Source organism: Cricetulus griseus, chromosome 5, assembly GCF_003668045.3.
Source record: "Cricetulus griseus strain 17A/GY chromosome 5, alternate assembly CriGri-PICRH-1.0, whole genome shotgun sequence".
NCBI lineage: Eukaryota > Metazoa > Chordata > Mammalia > Rodentia > Cricetidae > Cricetulus > Cricetulus griseus.
Genome location: NC_048598.1, coordinates 123,248,625 through 123,268,549, shown reverse-complemented (window position 1 = coordinate 123,268,549; position 19,925 = coordinate 123,248,625). Strand labels below are relative to the sequence as shown.

Sequence of the window (19,925 nt, the reverse complement as noted above, 5' to 3'; positions counted from 1 at the left end):
AGGTCACTCACTAGACCCTAGAACTAGGTGTACTTGCTGAGAATCAAGTCCAAGAATGGGGCAGGCAGCATGTAGCCCTTACTGCTCAAGGGAGGAAGCTGAGGCTGGGGGATCATTTTAGACCAAAAGTTCATGGCCAGCCAGGGCCACATATTTAACTATGTAAAGAAGTGTTACATTTGTTTAATGGTGTAAAGAAAGATGTGTTGCTTTGCCTGCCTAAAGGCACCTGATTGGTCTAATAAAAAGCTGAATGGCCAATAGCTAGGCAGGAGAGGGATAGGCAGGGCTGCAGGCAGAGAGAATAAGTAGGAGGAGGAATCTAGGTTCACAGGAGAAAGGGAGAGAGAAAAGAGGGAGAAGGAAAGGGAGATGCCCGGGGCTACCCGCCAATCAGCCAGACATGGAGTAGAACAACATACCGAATGAAAAAAAGGTAAAAAGCCCTGAGGCAAAATGTAGATGAAGAGAAACAGGTTAAATTAAGTTATAAGAGCTACTGGGGAAAGCACAAGATAAGGCCAAACATTCATAACTAATAATAAGTTTCCGAGTCATGATTTGGGAGCTGGTTTGGTGGCCAAAAGAAAGCCTGCTACAACATAGTGAGACTGTGTCTCAAAAAAAAAAAAAAAAAAAAAAAGAAATGAAAAAGCTCAAATCTATTATTAGGGTTTTGTTTCTGTTGATATTGAGCAAACTAAATGCTACTGTCACCTAATCTAGCAGTGAATATTATTAAATTTGGATATTTCAAATATACTAGAGATAAACAAACCATGCATTAGTAGCCAGCCTAAAGCAGGGATAGAAAACTATAGAGAGAGCTTTGACTGAAAATCAAACCATGCAAGATCATGTGAACTGGGCCACCATAACATCTGGAGCATAATAAATGTTCAGCAAACATCTGCTTTATTACTTTTAAAAGACACAAAGCTAGGAAATATTGTTTTCATTCACCTATTAATCAGACAGACCATGAAAGCAAACATGAGATAAAATACCCTGTGGAGTAAGGCACAGAGATCTCATGATGGCCCATATCAGAGTACAGATAACACACAGATTTGCTCTATTATTACAGTGAGGTATCAACTTGCTACAGTAATTAAAAAAAAAGATTTCACAAGAAAATCTACCTTTGTTTAAAGAAAAAAATCATCTACTTGACGACACAGAGGCTGTCATGGTGGTGATGGACTGAAACTGAGTGGAAGCTACCCCACTTTAACAGAATACAGGCTTTCCAGTTGCCCAGAGTTTCCACTTATTGTGTACTCCAGACAAATTCACTCATTTTTGTAGTCTGTCATGTTCCTAAGAGTCTGAGTTCTAGTCCTTGCTGTAAACACATATGTATCAGTTGTAAGCACACATGTGCAATTTGGGCTCCTTACCTTTCTGAACCTCAGCTTTCTCAAAAGTAAGAATTGGTTCAAAATGATCTCTGAAAGCTCTGTGATTAGAACTTATAAGACACAAAGTGGTATCAGCAATATTTCATACTTTATTCCTTGGTCTTATTTCTCAAAATATTAATTTTATTTTGAGGCAAATAAACTACCTACTAAATGTAAGATAGTAAAAAAAAAATAAAATAAGTTCAGGCCCTCCGACACAATATCTGAATCCATTCATGGGCCTGACTAATTTCCTTGTAATTAAAAGCTAGAAGGCTGTCTCAGATAGATAGGATCATCCATGTTCATTCATTCCTATTATGGAAATTCTCAAATTCCTCTCTAGGATGATTACCCTGCCTATGACTAAATAAAGAGTGCACAGCACAGAGCCCCAGGGTACGGGAGTTTTCAGAGTATAGACATAGGAATGATGACAATATAAACATGGAAGTAGTAGCAAATGCCTGTAATCCTACCCACTTAGAAGGCTGAGACATTATGATTGCAAGTTTGAGGCCAGACTAGGCAAATATATTGAGACCCTATCCCAAACAACTTAAAAGCAGCAAGAAGATCCTGTCTGGACTAGTAAAATACTCCCAGTTGTAGAGATCACAGTTAACTGGCTGAGTAAGCCTTGACTGTGGAGGAAGTCAGAGTCTATGAATCACTTTTGAGAGACATGTTCCACGACTAGGACAGTAAATCTGTCTGGCACTTAAAACTGTTTGTACACTTAAAACTATGAGCTTAGAGGACTAGTTTCATCATAAATCCATTACTTAATTCATCCTAATCAAGGCCTCTCAAAGTTGAACAGAAGAAATGATTATCAATCCTGATTTACAGCTGTAGAAGCTTTCTGTCCAGAAAGCTAAATACCACACATTGATCAAAGTACTCAACGAGTGACTTCAGCAAGTATTTATTGTGCTTTTACTACATCCTGGGACTTGGAGAAAAGACAATGATGGGTTAGCTATGCTCTTAGTCCCTAAGGAATAAACAAAAATGTCAGACATAAATCTATTTCCTAACCCACAGGGTTAGATGTCTCTGATATCTATAAGGGGGATACAAGTAGACTGAAGACTGATTCAAGGCCAGAGTTAATAACTTTCACATCCTCTTCATCCAAAAAAAAAAAAAAAAAATTTACTGTAACCCAAAAGCAATGTAGTTTATCAAAGAAACTATAATGTCTATAAACTCTCACTAGGATAAAAGCCATAAAAATAACTTAGTCAAATCTGAACAAAGAAAATCAAAAGATACTCAATGTTTTTTGTTTTTTGGGTTTTTTGTTTTGTTTTTTGTTTTTGTTTTTTCGAGACAGAGTTTCTCTGTGGCTTTGGAGGCTGTCCTGGAACTAGCTCATGTAGACCAGGCTGGTCTTGAACTCACAGAGATCCCCCTGCCTCTGCCTCCTGAGTGCTGGGACTAAAAAGGCGTGTGCCACCACTGCCCTCGCTCAATGTTTTTTTATCATTATATATTAATCTACAAGGCAAAACCCACTTTACATGGCTCTGCTTCTGACAATACCTACCCAAGTGCCTCTGGGCATGCTGGGTATTTACAATCTCTAGATTAGTTTCTCAACCAGGGAACACATTCCTCTTTTAAGGGGCGTTTGGCCATGTTTGACTTTTTTTTTTGTCTTTCAGGAGGACAAATGAGGATGACATTATTGGCATCTAGTGAGGAGAGGCCCCCTGCTGTTACCCATCTCACAACACACAGAACAACCAACCTATCACAGAAGAGACTCATCAGGCCAAAATACTAAGTGCTAAGATTGAGAGACCAGGGTCTACCTGTCGGCAGAGGCCTTTGATCTGAGTGTTTTAAAGATACCATATGCTTTGGATGCTAATATAGTCTGAAGAAAACATAGTATCTACTTTCTTTACCTATTTCATCTTTCCTGCAGCCTACTTTCTTGGCAGTAAGAGAAGAAATTATTACATTTATTATATATTCATATTAGTCATGAGAAAATAATCCCATGTATAACAGGTTAAAAGATGATAGAAAAAGATCAACAAAAACACAAAGGAAAAAAGGGACAAGGAGGCCTGGTTGACACTTCCACAGTGACACAAAATCAAATCAATCATTCTACATAACAAAGTTGAATCCTACTACTTCATCTCTAGAGCACAATTTTTCTTTCCACTCAAGAAAAAAACTGTCTGAGAGAGTGGCTCAGTTGGCAGCGTACTTCTCTAGCATGCACAAAGCCCTGGGTTCAATCTCCAGAACAGCATCAGCATTGATTGTTGGTGACTTATAGCTGTAACCTTAACATGTGACTCAGGAAAAGAGGATCAACAAGTTTAAGGTGTTTCAGCTACATGGTGAGTTCCAGGCCAGTCTGAGCTACCTCAAAAAAAAAAAACAACAACAACAAAAAAAAAAGGAAGTGGAGAGCTGGAGATATGGCTCAATGGTTAATAGCATTTGCTGCTCTTGCAGAGGACTTGGGTTTGGTTCCCAGCACCCACACGGTAGCTCATAACCACCTGTTAACTCTAGTTCCAGAGAACCCAACACCCTCTTCTAGTCTCCATGCACGTGATACCCATACTCATGCAGACACACATACACAATTGTTTTTGAAGTCTATAATACCACACAGACAAATAAAAACAAAATCATTTAGGTTCTGTGGCCTTCCAGAGGTGACACCCCTTATCTAACTGAGGCCATCTAGTGGTGTTCAATGTGGATCTCAATTAAGTAGACCCTAGAATAAATCCTACATTATTTGGATACCTATTCTCTACCTATAAAAGGTGACTATCTTAGCCTGGGTGGTAGTGGTGCACACCTTTTATTCCAGCACTCAGGAGGCAGAGGCAGGCAGATCTCTGTGAGTTCAATGTCAGCCTGATCTCCAGAGTGAGTTCTAGGGCAGCCAGGGGTGCACAGAGAAACCCTGTCTTGAAAAACAAAACAACAACAAAAAAAAAAAAGAAAGAAAGAAAGAAAGAAAGAAAGAAAAAGAAAACCAGGGTCTTTTGAAATTCAAGGAATTCTTTATGCCTCTTTAAAAAAGCAAACAAAAAATATCCCTAAAGAGATGAGGCACAGCTTATGAGACCTTAATTAATTAGTTGGCTGATTGATTAATTTTGAGACAGTCTCACTATGCAGCTCCGGCTGGCCTGGAACTCACTATGTAAATAGTGGCTGGCCTCAAACCCACAGAGAGTCATCTGCTTCTGCCTCTGCCTCTGCCTCTGCCTCTGGAGTACTGGTATTAAAGGTGTGTGCTACCATTACCAGCTGCCTGTGTTAAATTTAATGTCAAAATGGGGCACAGCTGATGGGTCCACAGCATTAGTAAGAAACTAGCATCTCTTTCTCCCCCATCTGGATGTAAGGCAACTACTTCAGAATTCCTATGGCCCAGACAGATGTGAGTGTGCCAAGTCCACTGTTAAACTGCCACCTTTTTAGCTTATTTATGTGCACAATTGTACGTCTATGTGTGGGTGCTCTCAGAGGAGAGAAGCAGGTAGAGGATACCCTGGAGCTGGAGTTATAGGTGGTTGTGGGCTGTCGCCTGATGTGGACTCAGGTCCTCTGAGAGAACAGCAAGTACGCTTAACCCCTAGATCTTCTCTCTAGACCCTAAACTGTCCCCATTAAGTCAACAATAGTATCTCCAATCCCAGCAATTTGAAAAAGACTATAAACACACATCTAGGGTTGGACAGTCTTACGAAGGATGTTTTTCTCAAACAAAGCTGCTGAGGCCATTTCATTCAAGAAAATGATGCCATCCAAGATACATGTCTCCTGGAAGGCGTGTGGGTTTTCATTCATCGTCTGTTACTAAAATGTCTTCCACTGGCAGAATAATTTGCCACAAGCTCCTCTTTAAAATGGCACCTTCTTAGAATCTCAACATCCACTCACAAATGTGGCAGAGCTAGTTGCTTAGAACCATGTTGTAGTTAGACTTGGTTTTACAGGGTGTTCCTTGAATGAATGTACCCCTGGCGTCCTGGATGAAGACAGTTTTACTATGATGCAAAAATATCAGAATCAGGGGCTGGAGAGATGGCTCAGCAGTTGGGAGCATTGACTGCTCTTCCAGAGGATCTGGGTTCAATCCCCCAGCACCCACATGGCAGCTCACAACTGTAACTCCAGTTTCAGGGGATCTGACACCCTTACATGCAGCAGGCAAAACACTATATATCAGAATCACTATTCCTCTCAACAGTTTCTACTTCATGTGGTACAAAAGAGAAATTGAGAGCAATATAGTAAGACATAGGGATGCAGATGGCGAAGGCACCGACCTGGTCACGATCCCCTGCAAAGCAGCAGCTCTTCATAGTGCACGAGTTGAAGTAACCCTGATTGTCAAACTGGAACACTGGTAGGCGGGAGTGGATGTCATAGAGGACAGGAGGCAGGCGCCGCCGCAGGGCCAGGAGTTGGGTCCCATTGCTGTTGAATCGCACACTCATGGCACTTTGGAGAGATAAGTTGCCACCATAGCGCAAGAGAGAACTGGAAGGCAAAAAGTACAAGGATCAAATAAATCTGAGGCAGATAGGATAAAAGCCTGCAAAACACACTTAATTAGCTTCTGTCCAGGCAGGCCTGTAATAAGGGGCATTAAAATGCAAGAGCATCTCCTATTTGAATATAATAATTATGTTAAGAATGGCTCCTTGAAGCTGAGCAGTGGTGGCACATGCCTTAATCCTAGCACTCAGAGGCAGAGGCAAGCAGATCTCTGAGTTCAAGAGTCTGGTCTATAGAAGGAATTCCAGGACAGTCAGGGCTTCACAGAGAAAACCTGTCTCAACAACAAAACAAGGCCAAAAAACCAAATCAAAACAAAACAACAACAACAAAAAGGTTCCTTGAAAGAAAAATGAAAGAAATGAAAGAGGGGGAAGGGGAAGGGGAAGGGGAAGGGAAGGAACAGGCTCCTTGGTTACATTAAAATAAGTTACTTAAAATGTCACCCTCTCTTTCAACCTCCAAAGATAAATTGCGAATAATTTTACAAGAAAAGATTACTAAGGGCGAGATGGTTTAGTGGGTAATAAGGGTACTTGCAGCAAAGTCTTTGGACCTTGGGACCCACATGGTGGGAAAAGAACAGACACCTGAAAGTTATCCTTTGACTTCTACACATACACAAATAAATGTAAAAAAATTAATAGCAAAGGTATCAACATTATCTTGAAAAAAAGGAGACATTAAAATCATTAATTATTTGTTTAACCATGCCCCAAATAGACACTTGAAAGACCCTGGTGAAGGGAGTAGTGTCTACCCCCATTGTCCAATAATGGATTTTCTTTTTTTGGAGGGGGTCTAGGGTTGCTCAAGACAGGGTTTCTCTGTGTAGCCCTGGCTGTCCTAGAACTTGCTCTGTAGACCAGGCTGGCCTCAAACTCAGAGATCTGCCTTGCCTCTCCCTCCCGAATGCTGGGATTAACTAATAATGTATTTTTAAGCAATATATTTCTCTTTTGTATTAGAAACACAAGAATCATTACTCTTTTTCCTGGTAATTTTCAATGCTTACACAAGCATAAGCAGCATTTATTTCTATTTTTAATTTGTTAAAAGATGAACCAGTAAGATGCCTGACATGCAAGCTCAGTTCCAAGGACACATATGGTAGAGGGAGACACACACACACACACACACACACACACACACACACACACACACACACACACACACACAAAACACATACCTAAAAAACTTAAAAGGTTTTTTGGCAGGGTGGGGTGGGGGGTGGAGGTGGGAGCTGGAGAGCACTGCCTTCTCTTCCAGAGGACCAGGTTCAATTCTCAGCACCAACATGGCAGATCACAGCTATCTGTAGCTCCAGTTCTAGGAGATCTGACACCCTCATACAGACATTCATGCAGGCAAAACACAAATGCACAGGAAATAAAAAAAAAAACTTTCTTCTAAATAACTTCTTTTGATGACAAGGTCCTGATATGCCTGACTGATCCTCAGGTCTCCACCTCCTGAGTGCCGGTGTTACACGTGAGAGCCACCACAGCAGGTTCGCATGTGGTGCTGAAGACTGAAACCATGGTTTCATGCATGGTAGGCAAACAATATCAAATGAACTACATATGCAGCCCAGATTTAGATTTTTTAAAATTTATGTATTGGTATATTTTACCTACAAATATGAATGTTACTATATGTGTACCTGGTACCATGGAAGTCATAAAAGGGCATCAGCCCCACTGAACTGGAGTTATAGATGGCTGTGAGCTACCAAGGGGGTGCTGGGAAGCTAACCTGAGTCCTCTGCAAAAGCAGACGGCTTACTGAGCCATCCAAGTGAAAGCTTTGGGGGGTAGGAGAGTGATGACAATGAAGATAACCTATGGGAAGAGTTGCTCTGAAAAAGTCATGACGGCTGCCAACCTACATGGTCATAAGAACAGCCAGCCAACACCAGCCACAGTCATGCCTACCTCACCCTCCCAGAGCAATCTTCTCACCAAGGAGAGGGAATGCTGTGGTATTCCAGCTGTATGTAGAGACAAGGCTGGAATAAAATAGCCTGCAATCCTCCTGGGTGGAATGGATGGAAGGGAGCAAAGACATAAAACCATCCCAGAACTCCAAGAACCACGGAGACACCTAGAATCCCTCAAGTCCCCAAGTAATAAACCCTGCAAAGAAATAACGATCTTATAATGCCCTGAGTACAAGCCACACTCACACATTCACACAGAGAAAGAAAGACTGGGCTGTTGGAGCCCAGGCATTTCCTTTATGGGGTGCCCTGGCCACCACAGGCATGTGCTGTTATCTAAACATGAGTTTAAAAACAATGAGAGGCTTTCAGGCTACAGTCAGCATGGAGCTTGCAAATAGACCAGCATCTGTGGAGCTGAGGGTGGGTGGGGGTGAAACAAGACTCAACAGAAACAAGCTTGGTCAGCCACACCCACACAGCAGAGGGTTTGCTTTAGCTCAGGTCCCCCGACAGAAGCTGGGGCCTCTACCAACCCCTTTCCATCAGTTAACAGCAATTTTCTCTGTCCATTCCAGTCAGGCCTAAAGAGGAGCCTGCCCAGCACCAGCCTGTGGGTCTATTCTATTCCCACCCAAGCTTCTTGACCCGCTACATGTAATTTGGTCACAGTGCAGGTGTCTGTGGCTCTGGAGATTTTTCTCCTCCTGCACTTCTGGGTAGGAACATTCATCTCACACGAAGAGGACGTCTAAATGTCTGCTGTAGTTAGGGGGTGCTTCATAGAGAACAAAATGTGAATCCTTCCAGAAGGATGGAATGATACCTTGACTCCAGAAAGGGAATCTCATGAATAGCTAGTTCTCAGCAGGAATGGAGAATGTGGCTGGCCACTCTCAGTGAGAATAAGGAATGGCTTATTTTGCCAGGAAAAATGGCTTAAAAGCAGTTTATCATCAGTCAGGAGACAGTACTGTTCAAGATTCTATAGCTCAGTGCTAGAGTGGTTAAGAGCATGTACTGCTCTTCCAGAGGACCTGGGTTTGATTCCCACACAGGTTGGGGGGCTCACTTCTGTAACTTCTGCTACAGGGGACCTAATGCCCTCTGCTGGTCTCCAGAGTATAAACACACACACACACACACACACACAGATACATACACACACATACACACACACACACACACACACACACACACACACACACACACACACAGAGACAGACAGACAGACAGACAGACAGACAGACAGACAGAGACAGAGTGTGTCATCCAGAGACCAGGCATAATGGCATACACCTATAATCACAACATTCAGGAGATACGAGTTGAAGGTTAACATGAACGACACACTAAGACCCCATTAGAGGCTAGAGGATATCTACAACTTTAATTTTTATTGAAAAAAATTGTTATTGAAACAGAATTTCTCTACATAGTCCTGACTGTTCTGGAACTCACTATGTAGTTCTGGCTGGCCTCAAACTCATAGAGATCTGCCTGCCTCTGCCTCTACAGTGCTAGGATTAAAGGTGATCTAGAAGTTTTTAAAATGTAGGTTTTCCTAAGACCCACCTATACCACTCTTGGGCACAATAACTGGGAAATGGAATCAGTCTTGATGTTCATCAACTGTTGAGTGGATAATAAAAATGTGGGACCTACACACTATGGAATTTTATTCAGTTGTAAAGGAAACTGAAATTATGAAATTTGGAGGAAAATGTTATTCTGAGTGTGGTAACCCAGGCCCCCATATGTTCTCTATCATATACATCCTACCTTTGAACTTTTAGACGATTGTTTAACTTGGATTTTCTGTAGAGGCCAGTAAGCTAAAAGGGCTCATGATTAGGGGCAGGAGGGACTTAAGGCAGCAGAGTGGGGTTGGGTAGCTGTGGTAACAGTAGTAGAACATACATGATATGAGATGAGTACTGGGGGAGGATTCCAGGGGTACAAAGACTTAAGTGGGGGGTGGAGAGGAGGTGGTGGTGAGGGGGAAAGTTAACTAAAACCAGGGGCATTTTAAAGAGGTATATGGAGGGCTAGAGAGGTGTTTCAAGCAGGTAAGGTACTTGCCACCAAGCCTGACAACTCCAGATCCATCGCCAGACCCACTTGGTAGAAGGCGGGAATCAACACCCAACAGTTGTCCTCTGATACCACATCTGCACTGTGGCATGTGTGTGCTCACACACATGTACACAAACAAATGTAATAATTTCTGAGTTTTTGTTTCTTTCTTTGTTTGTTTTTCAAGACAGGGTTTCTCTGTGTAGCTTTGGAGCCTGCCCTGGCACTCACTCTATAGACCAGGCTGGCCTCAAACTCATAGAGATCCACTTGCCTCTGCCTCCAAAGTGCTGGGATTAAAGGCATGTGCTACCACCATTCCTGATAAAATTTTTAAATTTAGAAAATTAGCTTGTATTAAAGGAAAAAAAAAGTTTGAACTCAGGTCCCCTGCATACAGATATAATGTTTGCTTCTAGATTATTAAATCAAAATCCCTCCATTGGATACTTCTTACTTCCCTATGAGTTATCTATCCATCAGGGACGCTTCAAAAGAATACACACTATCATCATTGCTCTTGGCTGCCCACCAGAACGAGATGTTGCTGAAGACACTACACTTGGTTACAGGACAGAGAAACCAAGCTTGAATGGAAAGGGGACGTTCCCTCACTACTGGCTAGCTTTCACAGTGCTGAAAGATGCTATTCAGGCTACTGGGGCAGAAAAACCATCCAAGTACCCAGCAGGGGACACTGCATTTTAAGCTACAATACCATCCTCCTGGGCAAGATGTGCCCACTGCGCAATAGTGGCCTGTTATGGGAGTGACCAGCCACACTCCTATTGAATTTGAGGCCTGCATTCACAGGACAGAACCCACCCCTGGTACTGTATGCAAACTTGGTCAAAGGGTCATGGCTGGGAAGGCCATAGGCTCCAGGGAGGAACACAATATTGTTTGCTTGCTAAATGGATATGTTGCCAAATGATCTGTTAAGTATTTATGATTATTATATTTTCTCTCTTCTGTGTGTATACATGCATATGGGTACTTGCATGTGGAAACTGGTTCTCCTTCTACCATGTGGGTCCTGGGCATTGAACTCAGATCATCAGGTTTTATGGCAAGTGACTTTACCCACTGAACCATCTCGACAATCCTAAATCTTTATGTTTATGCCCACAGGTGAGTACCGCTCTTAGTCTTGGTCAGAAAAGCTCTTATACTTGCTTCTTTCCCCCGCCCCCACCCCCATTTATTTATTTTTGTTTTTTTGAGACAGGGTTTCTCTGTGAAACAGTCCTGGCTGTCCTGGAACTCACTCTTAGACCAGGCTGATCTCTAACTCAGCGATAGATCCACCTGCCTTTGCCTCCGAGTGCTGGGATTAAAGGCTTGTGCCACTACTGCCAGCCAAAGAAGCTTTTATAATGGGCAGAAGTTAATACACAGCCTCGTGACTGTTGAGTGACCAACCCTAAACAGGGCATACCTACCACCCACTACAAGGCTCAGAGAACTGTTGAAGAGATGATAAAAACAATTTAAGAGCAAGGGGGTAGGAAATAGTGCTCTGGAGTGCTCTTTGGAGCATGACCAATCTGCCCTGAACTCACACAGCAGCTGTGTGTGATACCTGCAGGAGACTGAGCCCATCAACATCCCATCAGGAGCTGTACTCCTGGCTAAGGAGCTATTGGTAGTTACTGGCCACTGCGGAGAAGGAGCCATTGTCTTTAGGAGTGTAGCCACTGGTGAATTGCTCCCACACCCTCATAATTCCACACCTATGCTCATGTAAGCAGCTTTAATTAAACTCATTACTTTAATCCCAGCACTTGGGCAGAGATGGAGGATCTCTGTGAGTTCGAGAACAGCTGGTTACATGGAGAACTCCAGGACATCCAGGGGCACATAGTGAGACCCTGTCTAAAAAATAAGAAAGCAGGAGGGGAGCTTGCTGGGGTGAAGGGGTTTGGTGGCAGTGGGACGGAAATCAGAGAGGACAATGGGGGGGGCACTGAATATGCTCAAGATATACTATATACACATATGAAATTGTCAAAGAAAAAACAATTTTTTAAAATGTAGACTTCTCAGAAACATGATTCCATTTTGGAATGGAGAGCGATTACCAGAGTCTCAATGAAATGCAAACCAAACGATATGGAAACTTTTGCAGGCCCTGGTCTATTACCAGAAAAATTCCCTTTGAGACCACAGTACCACTCCTCCAACAATATCTACAATGCCTGTTTCTACCTGACCCTCCATCCTCAACATATTCCCTGGAAAAAGAAAATCTTCATTCCTCTATGAGGACTGAGTGATTTTCTTTTTTTACATTTTGAGACAGGATTTCCTCTGTGTAGCCCTGGCTGTCCTGGAACTCACTTTGTAGACCAGGCTGACCTGGAACTCATGTAAATACACTTGCCTCTGCCTGTCAGAGTGCTGGGACTAAAGGCATTTGCCACCACACCCAGCAAGAACTGAGTAGTTTTATATAAGAATGCCTCTATCCTGACTTGCTCTCAGAAACCCACCCCCATTTTTTATTTTTTAAAGACAAGGTCTTTTGTTTTGTTTTGGTTTGGTTTGGTTTTGGTTTTGGTTTTTCGAGACAGGGTTTCTCTGTGTAGCTTTGGAGCCTATCCTGGCACTCGCTATGTAGACCAGGCTGGCCTTGAACTCACAGACATCCGCCTGCCTCTACCTCCCGAGTGCTGGGATTAAAGGCGTGCGCCACCAACGCCCGGCAAGACAAGGTATGTAGCCTTGGCTGTCCTGAAACTCACAGAAATCTGCCTGCCTCTACCCCCATCTCCATGTGCTAGGATTAAAGGTGTGCATTACCACTGCCCAGCTCAAAACACCAATGACAAAGCTGCCACTCTCTTTACTGTTCAAGAAATGGCTGCTGCTGCATACCCAAATGTGGGTGACATCTTGAAGCACTGGTCAACACATTAAAATGAGTCAAGTAAAAACATCCCTAAAAGAGGGATAACAGGTTATTTCCAAAATATTTTCAACCAGTGACTTGCTGTAAAATGCAACATGAGCAGAGTAGGAGATGATGTAGGGTCAGCATGCAAGACCTTAGACTATAGGCAGAGCACCTCAGGATTTGAGGAGGACCAGACCCTGTAGCCCATACTACTGTGGACTTCTACACTTGGTTTGTTGGTTTTTGTTTAAGGTACAGGAAGGAAACACTCAGCAGGACCTCTTTATTGCTCTAGCACGATAAAAAATACTTAGCCAAGACCTTGGAAGAGAAAAGAAAACAGGCCAAGGAAGTGATTAGGAGCATCATGTCTAGCTCAAATATGAGTCTCTTAGTCAGTGCTCTATTGTTGTGAAGAGACACCACGGCCATGGCAACCCTTATAAAGGAAAGCATTTAATTGGGACTGGCTTACAGTTTCAGAAGTTTAGTCCATTGTTGTCATGGCAGTGAGCAAGGTGGGGAGTATGGGGGCACGTAGGCAGCCAGGATGCTGGAGAAGTAGCTGAGAGTTCTATATATGGATCCAAAGCCCACCTCCAGTGACACACTTCCTCCAAGGCCACACCTCCTAATCTTCAAATAGTGCCGCTCCCTGGTGACCTGTGGGGGTGGGGGGTATTCTCATTCAAACCACCACAATGGGGAACTGAAAAAGCTTCCAAGTATAGACCCTACAAAGTCCATGACCATAAATCCATGGCTAAGCAACTCATCTCATGCTGCCTGGGTGATGCCAACAAGATTTCCAATACACATTGGCACCAACTTCCCCAGAACACTAATGTTTGGGTCAAGGCACTGATATTACAACTCAGGCATCAGAGCTGGTTCATGTTGCAAGCAGAGAGGAGAAAGTAAAGTTAATAAAAAGGGAGAAAATCTCTCCATGTGAGTTTCTGTTTTAGGGTCACCTATATGGAACCTGGGACATTTTGTAATCTCTATAATTCAACATATAGAATACAAAGAATACTGGAAGACACTAGAAATAGGTATAATATCCACTTAATTGTGCTTAGTAACTCGATAAACCCTTAACTATGCTTTTATGTGAGCTGGGAGCAAAGAGCCTCTCCTCCTTTGCCACTGTCTCTACTGTTCCACAGAAATGACTGATGGTACACTCTTATTCCCCTTTCTTCTCCCCCCCCCTTGCTTCCCATACTGGTCTCATATTACTAAACTCAAACATCAATCTCCTGTCCACAAGATGCTTTTGTTTTTCCAAAATTTTGAATATCTAGAAACTGAAATTTTACTAAAAGAGCTAACTAAATTTCTGACAGATATCTTTGCATACATAAAGGGAATATCTAGCCCATATGACAGGCTATATGGATTGTGTGTGTGTGTGTGTGTGTGTGTGTGTGTGTGTGTGTATTTTAAATTTGAGACCGGGTGTGTGTATCTGTGTTTGTGTGTGTACATGTGTGTGCAAATTTTTTAAAATTTGAGACAGGGTGTGTGTGTGTGTGTGTGTGTGTGTGTGTGTGTGTGTGTGTGTGTGCACATTTTTTAAAAATTTGAGACAGGATTTTTCTAGGTAAGCCTGGCTGTTCTGGAACTTGCCATGTAGACCATTCAACATGGACCTCTCTACATAACCAGCGATACCTTGCACCGTTGGAGAAAAGCCAAGTTGCTAAAATTGCTTATAGAGTATTTACTTAAAACCAGCAGCTCATAGGTCTCTAGACTAGTGGTTCTTAAAATGTGGGTCATGACCCCTTTGGAAAACCTCTATCTCCAAATATATTTACATTATGATTCCTAACAGTACCAAAATTACAGTTATGAAGTAGCAACAAAAATAATTTTATGGTTGGGGGTCACCAGGACATGAGGAACTGTAGAGTCACAGCATTAGGAAGGTTGAGAACCACTGGTCTGTACCAAAAATTCAACCCTTGGGTACAAATTTCACTAAAGAGTGCTTCAAGCAGCAACCAGGTGATCTTGATGTTTGACAAACATGATGTCAGGAGGACATGCGAGCCTAGCTAGAGTCCATCAGTGAGCAAAACTGGTTTCACAGCGCCACCTCGTGACTTAAAGCTAGAAAGCAACTTCACTAGAATACCTGGTCTTTTTCCGCCTAACTACTCCCCCCAACCCCCCAAAGCCCAACAAGAATGTCTGTACCTGAGGACTTAGTCCTTAGATACAGGTCTCTGGTCCACATTATTACACTTTGAAAATACAGACGACTAGGATGGAGATTACACTGGTCTTAATCCCACCTCAGCCCTAAAAAAGAACACTGAGAACAAACTATTTAGGGATGAGCATAGCACTATGTGTAAGGATTCAGGCATTATGCTGGCCTGCTCCTGTCAGCGGGCAGAATGCACTCAGGCAGTACCCTGGTCAGCCCAGGTACAAAGGACCCCTTTAAAAGAAAGACCTCCGCCCACCCTCTTTCTGCGCTCTCTTTCCCACTCTTTCCGGCTTTCCCCTGGGGCAGACAGAACTTTTCCTGTCTCCCTCTTATCTTCTGTCCCCTCTGTCTCTGTGTCTCTCTACTCCCCTTTCCCTTTCTAACAAAACTTCTCACTAAGTTGTTTGCCTGGCAAGTTTGTCCCTCCGCCTGCCATGGAATCCGCCTAGGTTCCCCTCGCACTTTATCACAGCACCACAGGCACTAGGCACATATAAGATGCAGATACAGACAAAATAAACATGCCTATAACACAAAATCTTAAAAAAAAATTTAAAAGAACAAATTATCTTGTGTTTGTTTCTATGTGGGAGATTAGTGTCCAGGGAGAAGAAAGATTACACAGAGAAAGGCAGACTGCTTAGGCAGCTTTTGTTTTTTTATCTAGTAAAATAGTTTATTCACTCAAAAAATACTTATATTTTTATAGCACCCTACACAATATAGGTTCTGGGGGTATGTATATGAACAAAGATAACCCACGCAAGGTATAAAAGAACAGCAAAACATGTTTAAGAATCTGCACTAAACATAACAGGTCAAGAGCCAGTGCAGACAGCACCAATGGAAAGATGGTAATGACTATGAGACGGAGAAAGGGTCTTGGAGCTCAAAAGGTTCCAGGAATAATCAGAGGATGGGTAATGACAGGAAACTTATGCAGGACTCTGGGGTTTCACCAAGAAAAACTGTAAGAGTGAGGACCACATTAACAAAGCAAAGAAGAAGGGAATATGGTGCTGGGGGAGAAAGCAGGCTTTTTGCAAGCATTCCAGTGGGTGGAACATTACACAAGTATTGTATGGTAAAGATGAGTGGGAGAGAAGGACAGCTAAGCCCGGGATGGTGGCTCCCCCTTGTAACCCTAGCACTTGGAAGGCTGACACAGCAGGACTGCCAGAAATTAAGGCTATTTCGGGCCCCACTGTGAGACCTTGTCTCAAAATACAAAGAAAATAAGAAAAGGGAAGAGAGATGGGAAGGGGAGAAGGGTGGAAAGGACGGAGGTTCTTACTAGCTGTCCTCTGATGAGAGATGATTGATCTGACAACCACTCCAATGAGGCCTGGCTTTCTGCTGTAGTTTCCTACCATGTCATCTAAACTTCTGGGGCCTGCTGATCCTGTTCTCTTTGTCTCTTCAGGTCAGCTCTCTATGGAGTTATTGGGGTTGTGACTGGCACTGGACTCACAGGGAAGAAGGTAAATACGCAGAAGCAAGAGTAGCCTTGGATTATTTTTTTCTCTTTGTTTTTCTTTTTTTAATGGAGGAATGACTTCACTTGGCTTCCTCTTTGTTTGCTTTTGTAATGTAATATAGTACATTTGATCAGCAGATACTGAACAAAGATAATACGGCAAACAATATTTAGGGAGACAGTTTAAAAGCTTGTATGGAGGTGAACGATCAGACTTAGCCAGCTGCCCTAAGTCAGACAGAGACCTCCATATTCATGTAGGACTGCTGCCTTCTGCAGACAAAAGACATCTCTCCTTTGCCTACATGGTTGGGTTTGCAGCTTCCATTTTGGATTCTTTGTTGCTAAACTTATTTTCCGATACAACACAAGCTTGGGATGTACCTTATTGGTAGAATGTCTATCAAGTGTAAGGTCTCAGGGTTTGATCCTCTGTACCATGCACCTACGCACAACAATGAACACAATACAGTACTATGCTCTAACTCTGTGTGTATAAACACATTATTTCTTAAGTGTATGTACACCAACAAACCACACCTAGATCAAGAGATGACTTTAAGCTCAGTCAGTATCCCGCCCTGGGGTAACCACTATGCTGAAACCTATAACCTGCCTGTCTGCAAATGCCACACAAACGGAATCATAGAGGCTAAGCTGTCTTCTTTCACTCAAAACTACAACCAGGAGGCTCATCCACGTCAGCGTGTTTGTTCTTTTCATGTTTTGTTACATGGCTGCTATACACTCCTGCTTATCCACTTTCCTTCACTGGACACTTAGGCTGTTCCAACTTTTGGCTACTGTGAATAAAGCAGCTGGGAATACGCTTGTGTTTATCTTCATTGAAAATAGATAGATAGTCATATCCCTTAGGCAGGGCTAAGAGTGAGGCTGCCGGGTCCTATGTTTAGCCTCGGTAGACATTGACAGTTTTCCCTGACAGTTGTACCTATTCACATGTGTACAAATTACGATGGCTACATTAGTTTCACAGCCTTGTCACACCATCAATCTTTTCCACTGTAGTCATTCTGAGCCTTTTCAGTTGCCTTGTGAGTAATGAAGTTGCAAAGCTTTAACTTTAACTTTTTTAAGTCTCATTAACTCAGGCTGGCCTTGAACCTGCCATTCAGGTAAAGATGATCCTCTTGGTTTCACTTCTGGTTATGAGCCAGAGATTTTAAACTTTCAAATCCTTATTCTCTGGTTATCTTATTTGATAAAGCATTTCTTCTCATTTTAAAGATGGAACTTAAAGGCTGGAGAGATGAATCAGTGGTTAAGAGCACTGGCTGACCTTCCAGAGAACCTGGCTTAGATTCCCAGCACCCACATGTCTAACTCCAGGGAGTTCTACACCTACTTCTGACCTCTTTGGGCACCAGACACACGTGTGCACGCACATACATGTGCATGCACACACACATACACACACAGAGGGAGAGAAAGAGAGTTTACAGACATACATGTAAGCAAAATACCCATATACATTCAAAATAAAAATTTTAAATTACTTAAAAATGGAATTCTATTGTTTACAGATTCATACTTCTTTATATACTCTGGATATGAATTCTTATTCAATATGTATTACACATACAGTACCTGTCCTTGGCTTATCTTTTCACAGATGTAATGCTGTCTTTGATTAACAAAAGTTCTTAATTTTAATGAAATCCAATCTGTTTTTTCAAGACAGGGTTTCTCTGTGTAGCCCTGGATGTCCTGGAAATCACTCTGTGACCAGACGGGCCTGGAACTCAGAGATCCACCTGCCTCTGCTTCTCAACTGCTAGGATCAAAAGTGTGTGTCACCACCGCCTGGCCTTGGTAACATTTTCTTTTATGAACAGAACTAATTATGTAAGTGTGAGCGTGTACATGTGCACGTGGGTTCGAGTGCTGGGGGCAGAGTGTCCAACTGGTTATTTAAGAAGTCTGTCACCTTTGTTGTGCACTTGGGAAGCAGAGGCAGAAACAGGCAGATCTCTTGTCAGTACTGTGAATTCCAGGCTAGCCAGAGAGACTTAGCAAGGCCCTGTCTCAAATGCCTTGACTATTTTGCTAAGAGAAGAGGTCAAGGTCAGGAGAGCCTCATTCTTCCAAGTTGAAGCAAATACCAAAGGCTTTGATGTTGGATGCCAGGTTTTAACAATTTTATTTGAGGAACCCTCAAATGCAATATGGCAGACATTTCTTGGATGGTCCATAAAGCAAGGAGTCACATTTATTTTGGTCTCTATTAAAGTAGGATTGGCACAGGTCTCAAAGAGCAGACATTTCAACCTAGAGATCGAAAGAGCCAGCCCAGGTCCCAAGAGCAATTTCCTCTAAGAGTCGTGTCCTGGTTTGCTTCTGTCAGTGTGATTAACACAGACAAAAGCAGCGTGGGGAGGAAAGGGTTTACTTGGCTCACTCGCAGGCCACAGCCCATCAGCAGCGAGGAAAGCCAGTGAGGAAGCCAGAGTAGGAACTGAAGGGAGGCCACAGAGGACTGCTCCTTACTGCACTGTTTCAGGGTCCCTTTCCTACACCTCTTCCCAGGACCTGCACAGGGTGGCACCACCCCAGCGGGCTGAGACCTCCCACATCAATCAACAATCAAAAACAGGTCTCATACACACACTTGCATGCCAATCTGATGGAGGCAATTCTATACCTGAGATTCCTTCTTCCCAGGTAAGTCTAGGTTTGTGTCAGGTTGACAGAAACTAACCATACAAGTAGGAATTTGTATTTTCTCACTACCCATATTTTCATGTATCGTTTATACAATGCCTAAAATATCATCCACTAAGGTAAATAGGAATTCCTGGTTTTTCTCTATTATCCTTGTCAAAGCTAGAGATTGCTACTTGGCATAAATTGCTACTTGTTAGTTCCTGACAGAGCCTAAACAGATTGAAAGGAAAAGAGATGGTGGGTGAGCAGACAGCTAAAACAGGCAATGAAGGAGTGAGATAGGCAGAACACGGGGGAAGCTTTGCTCTCTTTCCAGGCTCTAGACGGCAGAAGACCACAGTTCTAAAACTATTCCAAGGCTGCTGCAACAGTCCGAGCATGACGTAAGTGGGATGTTGGCATTGACAAAGGAGGGAGGTTGTGGAAATACATCAGAAATATCTACATGGAACCAATCACAACTTGTTTGACCATGTAAAATATACATAGGTGTGAAGTTCTCTCTTTTTAGTCAATTATGCAAGTTTCCCCTCCCTATGGCCCAGTCATCACCACCCAAACTCCTACAGATGAACTTTCTAATTTAGGGCCAGGCAAGTAATCTGAGGTTTTAAGATTAATATTAAGTCTTCAAGAAGTGGTGGGACTGGGCTGGAGAGATGGCTCAGTGGTTAAGA

General features: G+C 42.8%; 1 protein-coding gene and 1 non-coding gene across 4 annotated transcripts in view; both read right to left on the bottom strand.

Annotated features, from left to right (window-relative positions):
• Positions 1-19,925, bottom strand: part of Dcaf5 (DDB1 and CUL4 associated factor 5) — a 94,765-nt gene that overhangs the window by 34,586 nt on the left and 40,254 nt on the right. For all 3 annotated transcript variants that reach the window (XM_027418399.2, XM_027418398.2, XM_027418400.2), the window contains exon 6: positions 5,723-5,936. In XM_027418399.2, the coding sequence (XP_027274200.1) occupies positions 5,723-5,936 (214 nt within the window). The remainder of the gene's footprint in view (positions 1-5,722; positions 5,937-19,925) is intronic.
• Positions 16,746-16,825, bottom strand: Mir1843 (microRNA mir-1843). Its single transcript, NR_105145.1, has one exon. It is a non-coding gene; the product is annotated as a microRNA mir-1843 (primary transcript).